At 47.3% G+C, this 19,929-nt stretch overlaps 1 protein-coding gene across 1 annotated transcript in view; it reads right to left on the bottom strand.

Annotated features, from left to right (window-relative positions):
* Positions 1-645: 645 nt before the first annotated feature.
* Positions 646-19,929, bottom strand: part of NOTCH2 (notch 2) — a 78,403-nt gene continuing 59,119 nt past the window's right edge. Inside the window, exons 21-32 of the mRNA XM_014943478.1 lie at positions 18,733-18,978; positions 16,649-16,761; positions 15,571-16,100; positions 14,434-14,781; positions 14,058-14,200; positions 12,995-13,205; positions 12,230-12,326; positions 11,561-11,729; positions 6,403-6,704; positions 5,897-6,044; positions 5,299-5,396; positions 646-4,406 (exon numbers count right to left, since the gene is read on the bottom strand). Of these exons, the coding sequence (XP_014798964.1) occupies positions 3,063-4,406; positions 5,299-5,396; positions 5,897-6,044; positions 6,403-6,704; positions 11,561-11,729; positions 12,230-12,326; positions 12,995-13,205; positions 14,058-14,200; positions 14,434-14,781; positions 15,571-16,100; positions 16,649-16,761; positions 18,733-18,978 (3,749 nt within the window). The 3' untranslated portion in view covers positions 646-3,062. The remainder of the gene's footprint in view (positions 4,407-5,298; positions 5,397-5,896; positions 6,045-6,402; positions 6,705-11,560; positions 11,730-12,229; positions 12,327-12,994; positions 13,206-14,057; positions 14,201-14,433; positions 14,782-15,570; positions 16,101-16,648; positions 16,762-18,732; positions 18,979-19,929) is intronic.

Consider the following 19,929-nt stretch of genomic DNA (forward strand, 5'->3'; position numbering starts at 1 on the left):
ACCTCCCAGGCAAGTAAGAGCTCTTATTCAAAGCATCTCAAAAAGGCCCCACCTGCCCTTCCCATGTCCTTCCCAGTATGCCCAGCTGCTTGGCTGCTGGTTACTGGCCCCCCTTCTCAGCTAACCAAGAGACCCAGAATCCTCCTGCTACCCCCAGGCAGAGCTCCCTTGGATGGAGCCAAGTGGTGGGGCTCGTGCGCTGCTGAGCCACAGCACAGGGCGCTCTTGATCCCCCAAAAGCTCTCTCCTGACATGGACTGTGCAGGTCCTAACGAGCCCTCCCTTGCCAAGGGTCTGAACAGCTACTGGTCACCAGTGATTCCTTTATAGCCCAGTGGCTGTGCCGCGATAGCCGGGAAGACGAGTGAAAAACAGCAGCACGCAGACGTTGGGCACATACTCTTTATTCTGGGGATAAAAATTGCTTATACATTTTGCAGCAACTATTTTCATAAAAGACTTTTATAAAAAATGTAAAAATAAGCAAGTATTTTCCATTATTAATATAGGAAAATGCTGCCGTGTGAATGGTTACTCTACAACTTACGAGATAAAATACCACCTTAAGGAGATATTATCTTTACAAGTAGTTAAAAAAAAAAAGACGATAGCCGGGAAGACGAGTGAAAAACAGCAGCACGCAGACGTTGGGCACATACTCTTTATTCTGGGGATAAAAATTGCTTATACATTTTGCAGCAACTATTTTCATAAAAGACTTTTATAAAAAATGTAAAAATAAGCAAGTATTTTCCATTATTAATATAGGAAAATGCTGCCGTGTGAATGGTTACTCTACAACTTACGAGATAAAATACCACCTTAAGGAGATATTATCTTTACAAGTAGTTAAAAAAAAAAAGAAAGGCAGAGGGCCATCGTATTAACACGCCAGGCACGAAACTGGCTTCATTCCACAGAAAGCACTCATCTTGTAAAATGTAGCCACATATATAAAAAGGCACTTGGTTATTTGGGGCTAATGAGGAAAAGCCCTTTGTTTCTTTAGCATCGCTGTAGCAACACTTCATTATTTGCAGTGAAACATGTACCTGGACAGACCTCCAGAAGCTTGTGGGCTCCTGCCTGGAGATCTGAGTCGGCTGCAGCTAAACTTCACAGGACACACTGCAGTGAGCGTGCCGGGGAACGCTGTGCGCGTCGTAAAAAAAGCAGTATTAACTTCAAGAATTAAAAACTTCAGCCCAAAACAACGGCCCCGGGAACCAGCTCCTCCTGAGGCCCTGCCTTCATGTACCATTGAGTCAAATCGAAAGAAAAAGCTCTTACTCTTGATTAGAATGGAAAGAAACATCGGAGAAAATACTGTACACGGTAGGATGCTGAATGGCCGCTGCTGGGAGGGGAGCGGCTTTCTCTGTCCTTTGGCGGCAGCCGACAGCCCCGATCTCTTTGGAACACGTGTCTGCAGGGTTCCCCCGAAGAGGTAGGAGCAAACCATCCCCAGAAATGTTCACTTCGGCTGCCGAGCGAGCAGAGCCCTTCAGGGAAGCATTACTCTTGCGGACAAAGCAGGAAGAGCGGCTGTTTGTCCAAGGTCAGTGACAGCTGGCTTCCGTGACTCCAAAAATATCGGGGGAGCTGCAGTACAAATGGCACTGCCTTCCCGCAGAGCACGTGAGGCAGCACCTGGGTTGGGAAATCTCGACGCAGGCTGAAGCTGAGAGGAGAGGACAGCCCCAAACCTGCTAACCAAACTGCGTTAGGCAATGTTTTCCGAGCTGTTTGGTCTGCTGCCTAAAGCCAGCTCCTGGCTTCGGGCACGCTGCTGCTGCTGGAAGCCCTCTCCGGAGTCCGCGCTGCAGCCTCCTTGTTGGGAAGGGAAGACAAGGCAGCCCTGTCCCGGGGCTGGAGCGAAAAGGGACCTCTTTTCAAAGGGCTGAACGCCGTTCCCGATGCAGAAGGACACACACTGCAAATGTGAAACGACGTCCTTGGCACTTCTTGATACCATAAAGAGGCAGCATATGGTATCTGGAGGACAGGACACACAGCCACCCTTGGATGGAGGGGAGGGGAGTACTGTGCAAGAACGCTGGGAGCTTGTGTTAGCAGGTTTTGAAACACTCATGCTCATCCCAAGAGCTTCCCAAAAGGCCTGTATCGGTTGCAGGGCATCTCTTCTGGCATGGGAGCCTGTGAAGGCGGTCACGGACACACCTGGCAGGACAGGGGCACGGGGAGGGTAGTGTGTCAAAATGGTCAGGTGTGTCTCAGGGAAGACATACAACACAGGAGAGATGCGTCTACAGGCCACCGCGGGGGGAAGACCAGGTCAGACCAGCGTTTTTGGGAGGGGAACAAAAAAAAAACCCCCAAAAAAAAAAAAAGAGACCTAAAAGAAGACTATATGTATATATAATCTCATAATACCTGGGGGGCAGGCAGTGAGAACGCTAAGGGGTGTTAGTGGGTCTGTATAAAACAAAGGCTCTTGAAGAGGAAAGGGTGAAGCTGCGTGACAGAAGGTGTCACTTGACCTGCAGGTGTTTTGGGAAGTCCGGCTCGCTTGCTGAGCAAGAGTGGCCGAGGGAAGGAGGGGTCTAGGAATGTGGGCACAGCTCTGAGCTATGTCAAGACAAGGCAACTTGAACTCGAGGAGAACTAGTAGAAGGTGCTTCAAGAGAGAGGTTATGTAGGTAACAAAAGGAGTAACAAAATAAGGATACAAAGCTGGTTTTGGCTAAATTTCTGGAGAAACGACCATGAGATGCATTAAGCTGAAGAGCTGTCTCCCCAAAGAAATGGTGGAACATATTTAAAAGCAGACTGGAGAATCCAGTGCGGACAGCAATCACACCCAGGGTGCACGGGAGTTGGTTAGAAGTGACCCGGCTGGTCTTCTCCACCACCAGCTTCTACAGTTCTCTGTTTAGCATAAAAAAAAGCATACAAGCCTACAGCGACCACAGTCCCTCCAAGGAAAGAACAGCCTGGGCTCATTAAGACTCTTGGATACTAAAATGGTTCTTCATTTCCATCCTGGAAGACCTTCATGAGTTCTGGAGTCCACTTTCGTCGGGCTTCACCTCGGCCAGCCTTCAGGCGTACACCTGCATGTTGTTCCGCTGCTGCTCCGTCATGTGAGCGGCCGCCGGCCCGCGCTGGTTGTTACTGGGACTGGTCGCCACATCGGACCAGTCGGAGGCAGAGTGCGGGGAGGAGCTTGACCACTGGTCTGGAGATTCGGGCGACGGAGTCAGGTACGGGTGCTCCCCTTGTAAGTGCCGGTTGTGGCTAGGAGTCCGTTCTGTGGCCGAGGAGTAGCAGCTGTGCTGCGAGGGAGGCGTGGGGTACTTCCCCATCGAGCTCTGGAACTGGTGGTAAGCCGGGAGGACCGTCTGAGCCACTTGCCCGTCCTGCTGAGGGATGGCAGCCATGGAGAAGGAGGCGCTGGGCAGCTGAGCTAAATCTGGTATCTGGTACATGGAGCTGAGAGGGCCAGCCATGTTCTGAGCGCAGTTGGACTGGGCCTGCTGCGGCAGTGCTTGCTGGGTTATGCCACCCTTGGGAACCAGCTGGAAAGTCATGATAGGGGGCAGAGACTCCCTGGACACTCCCATGTGCTTTGCATCTGCTTGAACCAAACCGCTCTGCTGAGAAACGCTGGGGTGCGAATGCATCACCTGGGGCACCATGCCGAACATCTCGTTGTACTGGGACTCGTTCACCTCCATACGGTTCATCCACTCGGTGGAAACGTTGGCTGGCCGGAGCCTGCCAAGCCCGCTGTTCGGAGGGGTGGTTCTGTGCTGTGAGAGCAGCTGGCTGACGGACGGGAGCACCGTGCTGGATCCACGTCCTAAGGGCTGCATCTCATGGAGGTTGGAGAAGGACATCGTGTGTGCAGCCTGCACCGACGGGGCGGTCAGCAGCGAGCTGGGGGACGAGTGTAACACCCCCGGCGACGGCATCACGGGAGAGGATGTCGGTTCGGATGCAAAAGCGTGGGGTGATTCTAGGGAATCAACCGGTGATAGGGTCACTGAGCTCTCTGAAAACTGCCCTTTGCTCTCACTGAGGGACTTCTTCCTTCTCCTCTTTGCATCTTTGGTGAGGTTTGTGGGCATGATGCCTTTGGCGTTCGGTTTTCGTGACTTCTTGCTTAAGGAAGCGTGTTTCAGGTTGAGGAAGGACCTATTTGGGCCACAGATGACCGGGGAGAGGGCAGAGTTCAGCATGGCGCCGGGGTGCCCAGCAGGGCTGTGTGCCACGTTGTACTCGTTGAGGAGCTGCACGATGTCGTGGTGCATCCTGTCCTGGGCCACATCTCGGGGCAGGCGGTCCATGTGGTCCGTGATGTCTCGATTGGCAAAGTGGTCCAGCAAGATTTTTGCTGCTTCGAAACTGCCTTCCCGGGCAGCAAGGAAGAGTGGTGTCTCTTCCTGAAAACACAGAAAATAAGTATTTTAGCGGCTTCGCTGGTGGGGGGGCACTGACTTAGACCTAATGATCCTTTAACAGTGCGGCAACGCCTGGAAGCACCGTTTGACACAGCGTCGCATTAATTGTCTCCAAGAACAACCCACCCTGAGAGGTACCCATTGAAAGAGGCGGGTTGCAGGAGATGATTTCACACACGGCAGTGGAGCACACAGGCTAAACTATCCCACCAGCAAGTGCACTGGGTCTCCTGCCACAGGTCCTTGGAGGAACTGTGAAAGCACCCGGTCCCTCTCTCCCATTGTCCCCTATGAGGGCAAGGTATAACGGACTAAAACAGGCCAGAAAAGAACTGCAGCTTGTTGGTAGCTCTAAAACCCACTGAGCAACACATAACAATCCAAAAAAGAAACCCAAGGCAGAGGAAAGAAATCAAGGACTAAGACACAGCAAAAACTAACAGTGAAGCTACAGGAGGTTTGCATGGTGCAGACTGTCTCAAACAGAGGAGTTCTCCCCCATATCCACCCTGCACCAAGGAAATGTGACAGGACATGACTGCTGCTGTGCTGCCACATCTGTCTCTCTGCTAACCAGAACCCAGCTGCTTGAGACCAGCAGCACCTCACCCTGCTGCTCTCACACCCCACTGACTGCGTATTGCATTCCTTTGCCGCAAGAAAAGCAGGACAGCATTGATGTCCAGGACTTGGCCAAACAAGGAAGAAATCCTACAAGACACCCAGCACTTGGGGAGAGTTCCAGTCACGGTCTGGGTTTGGAAGACCTGCACTGAGCACCCAGTTTAGAAAATGTGAACTTAGCTCTCTACCAACAGCAAAGAAACACTTTGAGTTAGGAAGCACAGCCACGCTGAGCACACCCAAACTGTACCTTGTTATCCTGCATGTCTCTGTTGGCTCCATTTTTCAGCAGAACTAGTGTTGCTTCCACGTTGTTGACGGCAGCAGCCCAGTGAAGAGCAGATTTACCTGCATGAAAACCCAAGAACTTCAGTAACAAACCAAGGAACTGTTTTCTAAAGCACTGATATGGACAGAGTACACTGAGGGAAAAAAGCAACTGCAGTACAGCCCATGGCATGTAAGCATGTCCTAAAGTCACATTTACACTTTGGAAATCACCACACTGTGACACACCCCTATATTACCAAGATGCAATGGGACTTTCAGCACTTGCTCTGGAATTTATTTATTTTTTTTTAAATAACCTATCCACTGAGTCATGTCTGCAATCCAAAAAATCCCAGCATATCCAATTTCATATTTCTTCTGCTTCTCTTCCAGGGCTGTCTAAACAAGGCACCATACAGCAGCCTACTACTGCTGGAGGACTTCTGCAGGAGAGCCTAGTGTCTGTCTTAGCTACAGAATTTAGGAACAGCCTGCACTCCAGGAGAGCAGAAGCCCACTCCTCCTTGCTCACACCATGACAAATGTGTGCCCAGCCCAGTATGTCGTGTTCACATTACCGTGGTCATCTACGGCGTTCACATCTGCCTGGCAATTAATTAGCTCAGCCACCATTCCTTCCACAGCCAGACGTGCAGCCAGAATTAATGGGGTTGTTCCATCATTCATCCGAGCATCCAAGTCTGTTACTCTGTTACGGATCAGGATCTGGACAACAGGGGAAGAGAGATTTTTTTCAATACCGCTACAGACCAAAACTAGGATTTAGCAGAAACTCAAGAGAAACTTTATAATGAAAAAGCAGCCTGAGCACTGAAATGCAAGGAGCCAGATCATAGGTGAAAGAGGCAAACAGATCAAATAATTAGATGCCAGATGATCCACGCATGCTGAGCTTTTCAGGCTATGAATACCTGAGGAAACTGGATGTGAAATACAGTTTCGCCTGGCCATCAAGCCGTGGGAGGCATGAGAGCAAGGCTGTGAGTGACCGGAGCACAGCCTGGGCAGGCTCATATAATCACAAAGCACAGCTACTTTCAAAGGGGCTCTTCAATTGCTGTACCTGAAAGACACCCTGGGCGTCAGCAGCCACAGCTGCATGTAGGGGAGTCCGTCCCATGTTGTCCCGTGCGTTCGCGTCCGCGCCAGCATCCAGCAAACGTTTGGCAGCATCTGCTCTTGAGTAACGGGCAGCCAAGTGCAGTGCCATCTCCCCAGTGCGGTCCGTCTGGGCCTGCAGGTTAGCACCTTGATAGATCAAATCCGTTATTATATTTGCTGAGGAATCTTCTGCATCCTCATCATCCTCACTGATATCGGAGCCGCCCGCCCGCAGAGACGCCAACATCAGCGGAGTACATCCATCTGCAAGAGAAGAGATGGGATCACAGTAACCCGATGGTGACAGCAAAGGAAAGGAAACCCTCTCCAATCCTCTCCCCTCAAGCACCTACAGTTACAGACAATCCCTCCAATCACTTTAACCCAGACCTGTTCCCTTATGTTAAAGCCCAACAGAGTTAGTGAGTTGTTGTCATTCCAAGCAGGACTTTAATACCTACTTGTAACCCCAACAGAACTAGATACTCCTCAAATAAGTAAGACCATTATAAAACAAAAGAGTCTGCTGCTAAAGTGAAAAAATTCCTCAAAATGTAAAAGCTAGCTAAATTCCTAGAGAGAAACAAGGGCTATAAAAATCAAAGACTTGTACTAAGTACAACTATTCACATGTATTCGTGTACCTGGGGAAAAGAAACAATTGGCAGAGAAAAAATATTAGACAACTAATCTGAAGTGAAATGCAGCCAAAAGCCTTCATATCTATTTAACATCAAGGTCTTAATGAGCAGGACTCTGAAGTTGTGACAGCGAAGCACTCAAAGCTGAAAAACACCCCAGGATGACTGCCTGAAGCCACCTCATCTTGCTTTTAATAACGTCCATGATCAGAGCCCTGAACAAACTGGTCAAACACACTCTGTACTTTCACAGAAGTACATCACGTAGGAAGGACTATGGAACAGGACCTAACCCAGTACTGTTCACTGGGGTACCAGCAGCATCCTACACATGCACGATGCCTTGTTCCCCACACACTCCTCCATCGCAGCACAGACTGCCCACAGACACGAACTGCTGGAAGTCTCACCCAGTTTGAGTGCTTTGGAAAATACTGGGCTCGTGTCTCTCCACAAGTCTCCACTGATGGGCTCACACCAATGGGACAACTACAAAGGCTAAATTCACATTCATCCAATCCGGATGCCTGCATTGTCACTGCAAGGAAGAAGGCTCCTCCAAATCTCTAACTTAACGTCGCTGCCTTGGATGAACTTCCCTCTCTCTCTGCTGATCAGAGAGGAGGCGATCCAGGAAGACTAGCTCATGGCATTGATTTCTCACCCTTGTTAATACCCCCCTTAATGTAGTGCAATTAAGATTTAAAACATCTCCACATATTTTCAGCAACGCATCAAATGCCAAGTGCTTCAGTTTCAACAGACTCTGAACATTACAAGATATTCACTGCCTAAAAACAAAGACTTCAACTGTGGATGCTAATGCTTGCTTATTGATTTTACTGCTTTACTCCATGCACATCCCAGGCACCCAAAAAGTAAGAGGGACTAAGATGGCAGCAGGAGTGAATCACTTGGCGCTAAGGGCCCCATTGGAGTTCTGCAAAGGTGAACACAAATTCTGCTTCTCCAATGTGGCTTGCCAGCAGAACTTCAAAGCAATCTTCCAAGCAGGTCAAGCAGGGGCTCTTCCTGGACCCTACAGACAACAGCTTCCCTGCCTGCACAGCTCTCTCTCTACAGTGCACTATCTACACTGATTGAGTGTGTGAGCCCCACAGAAAGCTGCACGGCAGAATTAGGATTCTGTGCATATAAACAAGGTGATGCTCTCCCATTGAAAGTAATATACAGAGCTCTAACACCCTGATCCATTCCCTAAATTCTGGTCACCCAGGCTTTTCTGGCTCTCCTTTTTACAGCCCTTCCAAAACTTTGATAAAATTCTAGAAACTATCATTCTACCCCAGGGACCGGTGTGGAGCTCCAGCAGAGATCAGGGCTGTGGCCAGGCTGGCAGCAGCAGCATGCACGCTCCTCCTAGTGGCTCACAACCACAGGACACACGGGTTTTCACTGAGGTACTTTCTCAGCATTTGTTGGACAGCGGTGAAGCGTTGACATATGGGCCTGGGTCCAGTTCCAAGATCCCAGTCCTGCCTGTAGACCCTTCTTGCCTGTCGTCCAAGGCTATACCTCCTTTTGTGCTTCTCCCTCCCACTGCTGGCTCCGCTTCCTTGTCCCAAATGAATACTTCTCAGTATTCAAGTCAGGCTGTGGTCTCCTCCGTACTGCCCCGACACAAAAAGCAGAGAGACGGGGCACAGAAAGGAGCTTTCCTTCTCTCCAGCACCACAGCCCTGGGAAAAACACTCACAGGGGAGGTCTCACTTCCTCAATCACTGCAGTTGTCCTGAACGGATCAAGCTTAGGTGCTCTATGTGGACACAGCTATAGTATGCATTAAATCCTTGGAAAAACTAGCTGCCACCCTCCAAAAAGTCTCTCAGGTAGGCGCAGCTCTTTTCAGAACTTTGTAAATTGGCCACACACGGGTAGTTTTATGAGCCTAGCAAAAAGCACATCCAGCTAGACCGTCACAATTAAGTGCTTGATGGACTACTAGGAAAAAAAAAGCCAGGGACACAATGTCTTTTTTCCTCCTTCCAGCTTGTTCTCTGAAATAGCTGGAAAAGAACCCAAAAGGATCCAGCTGGAGGCAGACACACAGCATGGAAAATTCCAGTCTGAACCATTGAAGTTTTAGTAACTGAAAAAGAGGGGCATATAATAGGGACAGTTCATCAGTTTTAATTATAGGTGGTGTTACCAGTTATGCCTGTAATTGCATTACCCTGGTTACACACTCACAATAACTCCAGTAAAAAGAATGTCCTCGCCACTCTGGGGGACACAGAGAAAGAACAGCGTGGGGAGACAAAGGTGACAGGCAGCATTTTATAAAAAAAAAAAAAAAAAAAAAAAAAAATTTCCTAGAACTTTTTTTTTTTTTTTTTTTTTTTTTTTTTTTTTTTTTTTTTTTTTTTAAAAAAAAAAAAAAAAAAAAAAAAAAAAGACCCTTCTGTTTGCTGCCTTTCAGGAAGACAGCCCCAGAGTAAATGTTAAACTCAAGAGTGAGATGGTAACGCCAGAAGTTCACCAGATAGGTATAAGTGAAGGACTTATTCAGACACAATATACTGAAAGCTGGGATGTATAGAACCCACTGGCAAAGTCTCTAGGTAATATTTCTGTAGAAGACTGGACCTCTTGGATCCCCCTAAACTTAAGAGACCACAGAAAGATTGGATTAAGAGAGGAAACAATCCCTTGGTACACCAAGGCGTTTCAACTTGCCCCTCCTCTCTCTAGAAAAGACTCTACTGTTCTACCTGCCACCTGGACCTGTGGCCAGGATCTAACTCACCCAGTTTCAGATGGCTCCAGCCCAGACACCTGCACCCAAGTCAGTCAACCTCAACACCCTTTGTAATTAGGGGCAGCGAACCATTACTGGAGTGTGAACCATCTAGTCTTCAGGCCAAATTCTGCTTGAGACAGAGATGAGCTGCCCCTCAGAAGTGCCTATTTCTCCCCTCTGCCTGCAAAGGAAGAGGAAGGTGGCCAGGGCAGACAAATACCTACATTAACTGTGAGGAACCCTACCCCTCCTTACTAACCCATTACTCTAACACTTCTCAGACTTTTAAAATGATTTCTTTCCCTGACAGTAACTCAGCTGCTGGCTTCTGATGGTACAGAGAGGGACAGCTTGCTGCAAGCTTCACAGTTGCATCTCAATGGCAGGAAAGCAACTCACAGGTCAGTATTAGTTCATTGTTATTGCTGGACACAGCTTTGAGCAAACTTAAAATAAGCAGTCCCAAGTCTTAAGAACGTTGTAGCCTGCACTTGGAAAGCGTCTACCCTGCCACACAACTAGAAGCTTCAATAAGGGAAATGAAGAAAAGCTTAAATTTGGCAGAAACTGATGGTTTACGTTCTCACACTCGTTACACAGAAATCCCTCCTTCCTTGTGCTCTGCATTTAGGAGAGCTAACGGGTCAACGAGCAGAAAAGACAATAGAATGGAACTGAGAGAATGGGTCCAGTCATCATTAAATTGCATGGAAATATTCCCACAAAATCCAATAAAAAGCAACTGCAGCAATGTCATCGGAAACACCTCTCCGCATATGAACAAGAGCCATGCTTGCAGCTCTTCCAGCCAGGATAAAGTTCTTGGTCAACTCTCTGCTCTCAGAACATAGGAATCAGTTATTACCAGATGACCCACCCAGCCCCTTACCAGGTTACACAGCTTTAGTGCCACATTTATAAAAAGCAGCAGAGCATTCTTACTGCATCTAGTAATTTGAGACCAAAAGAGAGCAAGCCTGTGTGTGTTAAAGAAGGCTCCTTCAAACTTCACAGTTGTGTTATGAATTCAGTGAGTTGATCACCATAAGCTGAGGATATAAATCAGTGAATTAAAAAAAAATAAAAATCATTGCTCCATTGCTGCTCTGTTCTGGCACAGATGTCTCACACACTGCTATAATCAGGGTATACTGTCTGCCAGAAGTCATCTTATACCGTAAAAATCATTAACAAGCTTGCTCCATTGCTGCTCTGTTCTGGCACAGATGTCTCACACACTGCTATAATCAGGGTATACTGTCTGCCAGAAGTCATCTTATACCTGATTTTTCCTGAATAAACCCTGATAAGTTGGTCCTTAGCGAAGTCTGGCATAAATCTCTGCAGTGATCCAGCCAGAGAAGCTGGGTTTATTTCCAGCATGGCTATGCATTCCAAATTTCTGCCCCAATGGCATTCTGACAATATCTTTTAGGCATTGTTATAAAGGAGACCCTACAGCCATAGTTCCTATAGATGTTTGCCACGTGAACTCTTTTTCTCCTGGTTACACGATACTCCATGTGCCACAGACCACGATCCAATCTCTCCAGCTTTCTTTCCTGGAGCGCACATGAGCTTTCCTTTACTATAAAATTTCTGCTGCTGTTACTGTACACTCCATATAATTTTTAAACGTTGGCAATCCCAGCCATTGGAAGGAGGGGAGGGAGATCGGTGACTGGCTGGCAGAATACATGGACATGCAGAGTACCGACCTGGCCCTCTGACATTCACATCCAGAACATCCACTTCTTGATCTGCTTGAGGTGGTGTGAGGGCTAGTGACGTGCTCCCACAGACGTCTGCTGCCTCCAAGTGCTGTTGCGTCCACTGGCGCTGATCTATCTGCTCATCACCTTCTGGGAGCAAGGCTTGATCTTCAGCCTGAGTCCAGGAAATAAGCAGTTGCTTCAAAATGCTCATCACATGGCCAAAGACACTGAAAGTTCTTACGGTTTCATCAGTGTTGTTGGGTTTTTTGTTTGTTTGGGGTTTTTTATTATTTATTTTGGTGCAGTTTTTTTGGTTTTGTTGTTGTTTTGTTTTAAGCTAATGACCATTTACCTCTGCTTTGCACACTCCCACCATACATAATCAGGCCTGAACTGCAAGACATTATGCTACTGTTAACTTCTCTTCCTTTTGACGCAGCAGGGCCTGGGTAGGGAAGGGATGCTGGAACAGAAGTTACCTGGTTTCTCTACTGGCCTGTGGTGGCAGTGTTAACCCGAGGATTTGCTCCTCAGATATCATTAGTTACATATTACAAACCCCTAAGCAAAGGGAGGTTTATGAGCAAGAGGCATACTCTGGAAGCTAATACAGCTGTCTTCCTCACTAGCAGTTTCAATCTCAAGCAATATTCAAGTTTTGGAGCTCCTTACCTTTGCTCTCTTTGGCTGAGGTCCACCATCACCTGCCCAGTGTTCAGTTGGTCCAGAATCAGCCAGGTTACCCTCTGGTATCTGGACTGACAGATTTCTAACAAACAGGAAAAAAACATCACTTTGCAGGCTGACCAGGTGCTACTACTGGTACTTAGACTAGGCTGCAGGGACCAAGGATGGGATGCTTGCAAGTTTGGTAGCTTGCAAACAGTGGGACAAAGAAATTAGAAATCTCAGGCAGCCAACAGTGGCATTAAATGCATTTATAACTGCAAACTTGGTTAATTCAGTGGAAAGCCAAAACTGCATAAATAGGATTCTTCTTTCAAAACTTTCCCTTATTTCCGAGTCATGTCTTTAATGCATTGAGATGGATGCATTAAAAGTTCTTTGCCACCTATCAACCTGAGAACGTCTCATCTATTCCAGGAGCAAATGATGCAAACAGTACCCAATCACTGAACTAAACAGAGTGGTAGAAAAGCAAGCATAATCAGGAGATCAGATTCCTTACTAGGATTTTATAGACTAAATATATATTAATATAAATATATATATATAAAAAAATATAAAATAGATTATTTAAAGTTCTGTCCAAAAGAGATGTCTTAAAACTTAGGGAAAGAGCCTAAGAAATTCCAGTTGAAAATGCAGCTTTCTCTATGGAGGTAGGTGCCTTTCATGATAGATTCATACACCACATTCTCAAAATCCTCTAACATGCTAATAAACACACTATCAGTGGCCTAAATGCAAACTTACTTGAGTCCAACAGCATCTTCCCCAACTGGCTCTCTGCGTTTGTGATTACTGGGATCCCTGCGCAGGATAAAGCCCTCTGGGAGCCACAGCGAGCCATGTTTGCGCTTACGCTTTGCCATCATCACACCCAAGAGAAGAATTAAGAGGATGATCAAAGCTGCCACAGCAAGCAGGTAAAGCAACTGGGTCTTCGGTGCTAACAAGGGTTCACCTAAAAATTCCAGTTAAAATACAACGAGATTAACAAGGCAGAGACAACAATCTTCAATCTACATACTTTCTTTTTTCACTCGGAGTCTTCCCCTCAGAGGGTGTACTGTCTCTACACTGTGATGCATTTACAGCAAGGCTTGAGGAAGTTTAGGCTCTGCTGCAACTTTTCTAAGAATACATCCTGTCTTTTTGGCTTCCCTTGATCTTGTTTTTCAATATACTTTTTAGAGTATATGACTGCTGAACTGAAGATCTTGCTCCTTCCCCCAGTGCCCTGCTGGCTGAAGACAGCCACCCCGAGTCAGTGTAGAGAGCCCTGATCTACATAAAGATACGAGCACGACCCAACTAGGAATAGTGATATTATCCATCTAGTAGGAGATTGCAGCTGAGCCTCAGACTGAGGGGAGCAGAAATCAAAGGGATTACCTATTGTCAGAGTAGAAAACATCTGGTAGACTGAGAAATGACCCCCACCCCTTCTCTCCAACGGCATCTTTTTCAAAGAATTAATGGCTTAGAGCACACGAATGCCTTTTAGTGCAGACAAGATCACTGCAATGTGTGACACACTGCTGCAGCACATGAGATATTAGTGTTTCTAAGGGTATTAAAATGACTAGGCTCCAAAATCAAATGCCCTGCCTTACTAACCAGATGTCCCCTCAAAGCAGAACAAGCGTACTGCACATATATACTTCTGTAACAGGGGATGAACAGGTTAGCTCCCAGAAACCACACTGAGCAGTGAGACATATTAAAATGATCAACAATCTGAGCATGAATTTTGCAATTGCAAGTTTGCTGACTGCCTTCCTCCACAAGCAATTCTCCCTCTGCAATTACTTACTTTGCACAGACACGAAGGGATAGGGCAACATGCCCTTGATGGCGTGAGCAGCTAAGAGAGCTGCAGCAGCTTCTGTGTTCTGAAAGCATTGCTCCGAATCCTCTGCACACTGACGGTTGTCAATCTCCAGGAACACCTTGGTGCTGCACAGACACAGTAAAAGGGCACAGAAATCAGCAACAGAAACTTCTGCCAAAGCTGCAGCCTTTTAAGTTAGTCTTTCCACCCCAAGACTGAATTCACAGCTCATTAGCTTTACACTTTTCTATTTAGAAAAAAAGACTACAGACCTAGAAGGTCCAAAATGCGCCCAGACATTTACAAGCAAGACCCACCAGCGTAACAAGGCCAGAGGAACACAAAGGCATCCACTCACCCAATGACCTCTTGCTCTAGTTCTCTGTGCTTGCGAATGACCACAAGTGATCGCCGACTCCGTGCTGCCGATTTCTCCCCATAGTATGGGAACACCATGGGGTTTCCCTGGGAGTCCAGCTTGATTCTCAGGTTGGTGTGCAGAAGAGTTCCCAAAGTGCGCAAGAAGCTGCGAACATCACCCAGCAGCTCGTCAGGGGGCATCAAGACCACAATGATTAGGGTCCCTTCTGCCAGCTTCTCAGCTTTGTCACCAGCACAGTCCAGACCGTCCCAGCCACACTCCTCGCTATTACAGCCCTGGTCGCAGCGGCCATCTGCGTAGTGATCTGCACAATACTTGTCATACCTGGAACAGCAAAAGGGTTACAGGCAGTATACAGGACACACACATTCTGTACAGTACACCTGCAGTCTAAGAGCCAGGGCCTTACACTCTTCGTAGTCATTTGAGGTAAAATAACACTCATATTCAGGATACAAGGAGAAGAAATATAGCTCCAGGATAAGCTTGCAATTTTGCAGGGTGGAAATGGGAAGCACAGAACACCCCAAGAACAAGTGGTTCAATTCTGGTACCAGCAGAAGAGAACTGTCTATTCTGTTTACTAAGATAAAGCTGTAACACTTCCTGCATCACCAGGAGAGAACCATCACAGCAAAGCTGTAGCACTTATCACAGATAACTGAAGACAAAGAGGTGCCATGACAAACAAGCTGGAAAACACATTCAGTGGTAGCAAATACTGTTGGGATAAAAACACAGGAATTGCTGGTATGGAGTGAAATTCAGGAAAGGAGGCAGCACCATGAAAATCTAGTACACGGTGAAATGCTTCCTATTTACATTTCCACAGAAAGCAGGGCACATCTATCAAGCAGGTTAACACATTACCATTGCTCAGGCTACCAACTTAGTTCATAGCATCCAAATTCCACAACTTCTTTCAAAAAATAGACAAAGAGTACACCAAGCAGCAGCAACTCCTCGATGCCAAACTTTCAGCAAGAGCAAGGACCAGCAACAGAAGCAACAGAAGAGATGGAAGCAGCAGGCATGAAGCGTACCAACTACTGAAAGCGTTAGCAGGAGATGTACTAGTAACACAAAGAGACCCTTCTCAGGATCAAGCCTTACTTGCATGTTCTGCTATTTTGCTGACATTCAAAGTTGTCGAACAGGCACTCGGGTGTGTTGCAGAACTCGTCACACTGTCCATTGAAAAGCATCCAGCAGCGCAATGAAGAGGAGCAGTTGGCCCAAGGATCTTCCATTGTCAGGGAGCAGTCACCTCCATCCCACTGGCAGGCGTGAGTGTTGCAGTCTTCATCACACAAACCATCTCTGGCTTTTTCTGCACAATGGGAATCCAAACATCCTCGGGGCTCTGGGCTGAAAGTTACGGGCTGTTCACACTGGCTGCCTTGGGTGTTAACAGGGCATTGACAATAATAGTAAGGAGGCTGAGAATGAGGGTGGCAGCTTCCACCATTCTGGCAGGGGGCACTGGCACAACCCGTGTTTGTCTGGCATTCCTCTCCCATAGAGAGCTTGGGGCAATAGCACCGCGGACCAGAAGATGTCTGGATGCACTGCTCCCCCTTCTTGCATTTCACTTGTCCACAAGTACTGTGGCTGCTGAACTCACATTTCGCTCCAGAATAACCCTACAGGGGAAAAAAACACGTTCACAAAGTTATTCTTCAATGCTCTGAGGGCTGGAGGCAAGGTGTCATGTGCAAACCCTTTCTCCCCCATAATTCCTCTAGCCTCCTTGCAGGAGCCATGACTTTCTGGACCTAGTTTCAGGGATAAACTAGGAACTTCCAAGGCTCTGGTATATTCAGAAATGGACTTAAGAAGAGCTGTGAACAAGGGGAATTCTTGAAGTAAGCACAGAAGCCACAGGGCAGCAAAAATTGTCGAAATTTAATTGTAGGTTTAAGACAGAGAGGCCAGCTATCCTGCCTCAACAGCAGAATTGTTTGGGGTAACAACAGGCAGCATCACTTTCCTAGGGCACCTGGAAACCTGGGCTTCCCAGGCTTAGTAGATAAACTAAAGGATGGGGATAAAGAGCGTCTAATGACACAGCTTTGCAAGTAGCACAGAAAAGATAATCTTCACCTGCAGCAGGCCAGTGAAACTAATGAGACCATAGCCAGAGAACTCCACAGCTGAGGTAGACAATTGGGTTTTGGGGTACGGTGCTTACCGGAGGACACTGGCAGATGAACCCATCGGGCATGTTGCTGGCAACAGCACAGGTACCTCCGTTCTGACAAGGCTTCCGGGGACACACATCTATTACACTCTCACAGTGACGACCTGAGATGTAGACACACGGGGAGAAGAGAGCAGAGAAATGTGTGTGTGTGCATATCAAAAAGCCATCATAAAGCAAAACACTCCACTGAATAGCCAACGAGCCGAACGCTCCAGTGAGACCTTTCCCTCAGAACGGGTAGGACAGATAACACGTTATCTGCAGATAACACATGCCTTTTAAGTAGCTGCTTAAGGAAGACAGAACCCTAGAATCCACAAAGGGTATCTGGAGAGAGCCCACCTTGTCTGCCTCCTCAAGAATACATGTGACCCAGCACAAAGACAGAAATTGCTGCTGTCACCCCCAAGGCACAGAGGCTGAATGTGCTATACCACCAGTTTGGGGGAGTTCCTAAGACTTCTTTACTTTTTGGGAGATGCTCAGTGAGTGCAAAGGTAAATCACACTCTAACCATGAACGAACAACCCTCAGGACTAGATGCTCCACAAGTGAATACGAACAGCAAGCGGACTCTCCTCAGACTGACCAGCTAGACAGAGAGGTCTCACTGCACTGAGCAGCATTTCCAGCAGCCCTCAAACTCTGACACCAGGCTTTAGAAAGATGAAGATGACCTAAGCATGACTTGGACCCCCAAGGAAAAAGTTAATAGAAGTCTCCATACATGTGTGGCCAAGACTGACTGCTCGCAGACAGGAACAGACAGGGCAGGACAGCCCACGAAGTCCTGGCAGCCTATCAGTCACAAACCACAGCAAAGCCACCCCATCGCCTCCCAGGCAGAAGGGTCAATGTGGAATGCGCAGAAGACAAAGAGCTAGGGGAAGAAGCATGCTCCCCCTCCGTGCCTAACATTTCCAGACAGATTTCATGTCTGAGACACAGCAGCTCTCCCTGCCCCTCCTAGGGTGCAGCAGGTCTGCACTCCCCACGTCCCAACAGCCAGCAACCCTTCCATGAGAGCCAGAAGTAACATGAGGCATAATTCATAAAAATAAGCTTAACAGAGGGGCTTAAATACAAATCTATCTGATGACCTGCACCGGTATCCCACTAGTTAGCCTGGCTCCACTTCCCTCATAAGTCACTCTTTTAGGAACTTATTTTGTCAAGTCTAAGTAACACATTCAGCAACTACCACATTAATTCTTCAGATGCATATCTTTGTGATTTCCTTGCATCTGACAATCACAAACTTAGTGGAAAATCACAGCACCTTTAGATTTTAAGAAAAAAAAAAGAGAGTAAAAAAATAGCAGTAAAGCATGCAGAGAAGGTCACTGGTAAGCAGGGAAAGTGAAAGGTTTTAATGGAGGAAAACTGAATACAGTAGAAGTTAAACTGACATGGAAACTGGAAAGCTGAAAGTTAAGACACATCTGGAGACTATTAGCCCAAACTTCTGCCCAGTGGGAGGCAGAAAGCAGAATAGCAGCAATACTAACAAAGAAGAAATCTAGGGAGAGTGAGAAATAAGTCTGCGCAGTGTGAAGTTCTGGATTGTGGAAGGATCACATCACTAAGCTGGGAATGTACAGTCTGTCTATGCACAGAGTATTCCATCCTGATCACAACACCAATATAAGAAAGAAAGGGAGCAGGGAGTAGAAAAGGGGGCCAAAAGCTAATTATAGATACCATGACACTGATTTATAGAGAAAATTCATATGCTGCTTTGCAACAGGAAAAGCCATGGAGAAGCTGACACGTGAACAGTTACACTTCCAATATTAGAAAAGTGAAATTATGAAGGAGAGAAAAGTACCACAGGAAAAAAAATCCTGGCAGCCAAGCGTCTCAGGAGATTCCTTTGTTTGAGACAGCTCTGGAAGCCAAATTTCTTAGAAGGTTTAAAAGAAAGATTGGTTTAAAAACAGAGACATGGTGTAGGGAAACAATTAGATATTGTAAAGGGAAGTGACTAGATAACATGTCTGCCAGAAAGGGAAAGAATGACCATTTTTCAAGATACTACTCTGAAATTGGAAGCATGTTTACAACTAACTCACCAGTAAAAGCGCTACGACAGATGCATGTATAATCATTTATCAGCTGAACACAGTCCAGACTTCCACGAGGGTTACAAGGATTAGAGAGGCATTCGTTGATATCTCCCTCGCATCGCTCGCCGGCGAAGCCTGGGGGACACATACAGCTGTAGCCCCCGATCTGGTCAATGCACTGCCCTCCGTTAAAGCAGCGGGGTGCTCCCGAGTCCGAAACACAGTCATCCACGTTCTCCTCACAGAAACGGCCTGTCAAGACAGTAAAAAAGAACAATTTGAGGATCATAGAATCATAGAATTGCCCAGGCCGGAAGGGACCTCCAAAGGTCATCTAGTCCGACCTCCCCGCAGTCAGCAGGGACACCCCCAACTAGACCAGGTTGCCCAGGGCCTCATCGAGCCTCACCTTGAATATCTCCAGGGAAGGGGCCTCAACCACCTCCCTGGGCAACCTGTTCCAGTGCTCCACTACCCTCACAGTAAAGAACCCTCTCCTAATCTCCAGGATATGGTGTCACGGACTCATTTCCTACACTGCTCATCCAGTTTTAAGGCTACTTCACACACAATCCCAGAGATGAACAGGTGAAGGTCCCGGCTTAATGCCACCCACACCCCATGGGCTCAGCCGGCCTCAGAGCAGACCCAAGGAGCAATGTGGTTTTGATCCAGCCTCTTCCCAATGGTAGGTCATACTGGTATTTAGTAGCTTTCATGCCTGACTTAATTTAAGGGCATAATTAAAAACACGAAACCAAAAAAAAAAAGAAGTGCTGGATTTAGCTCTGTGCCTGAACGCAGCGGAGAGCCCTGCGCTGCCCTCGCACAGCTGTGAGCCTCCCACCACCCATTTCACCCTGACACTCAGCAAAGAGCATTTGTAGCGACATCATTAAAAGAAGATACAACAAACCAACAGAAAAGCAACTGTGATAAAACACAGACCCCTGGCCAGCATGCCATTCCTGCCGTTTGACTTCTGGGGACCTCCAGTAAGGTCTCGGCACTGCCTGGGGACGGCAGTTTCTCCCTCTCCCTATGGGATTCCCTGTCAAGAGACTGTCTGGGCTCTGGTTCTGCCTTCAGCACACGGCATAACGGATAAAAGGGGACAGGGAGGATAGGGCTGAGCAAGGAGCTTTGTCCCTTCATACAGTTGGTTCATCCAGAGCAAGCCCAGCCATTCACCTAAACACGGAG

This window comes from Calidris pugnax, unplaced genomic scaffold (genome assembly GCF_001431845.1).
Source record: "Calidris pugnax isolate Ruff unplaced genomic scaffold, ASM143184v1 scaffold63, whole genome shotgun sequence".
Taxonomy (NCBI): domain Eukaryota; kingdom Metazoa; phylum Chordata; class Aves; order Charadriiformes; family Scolopacidae; genus Calidris; species Calidris pugnax.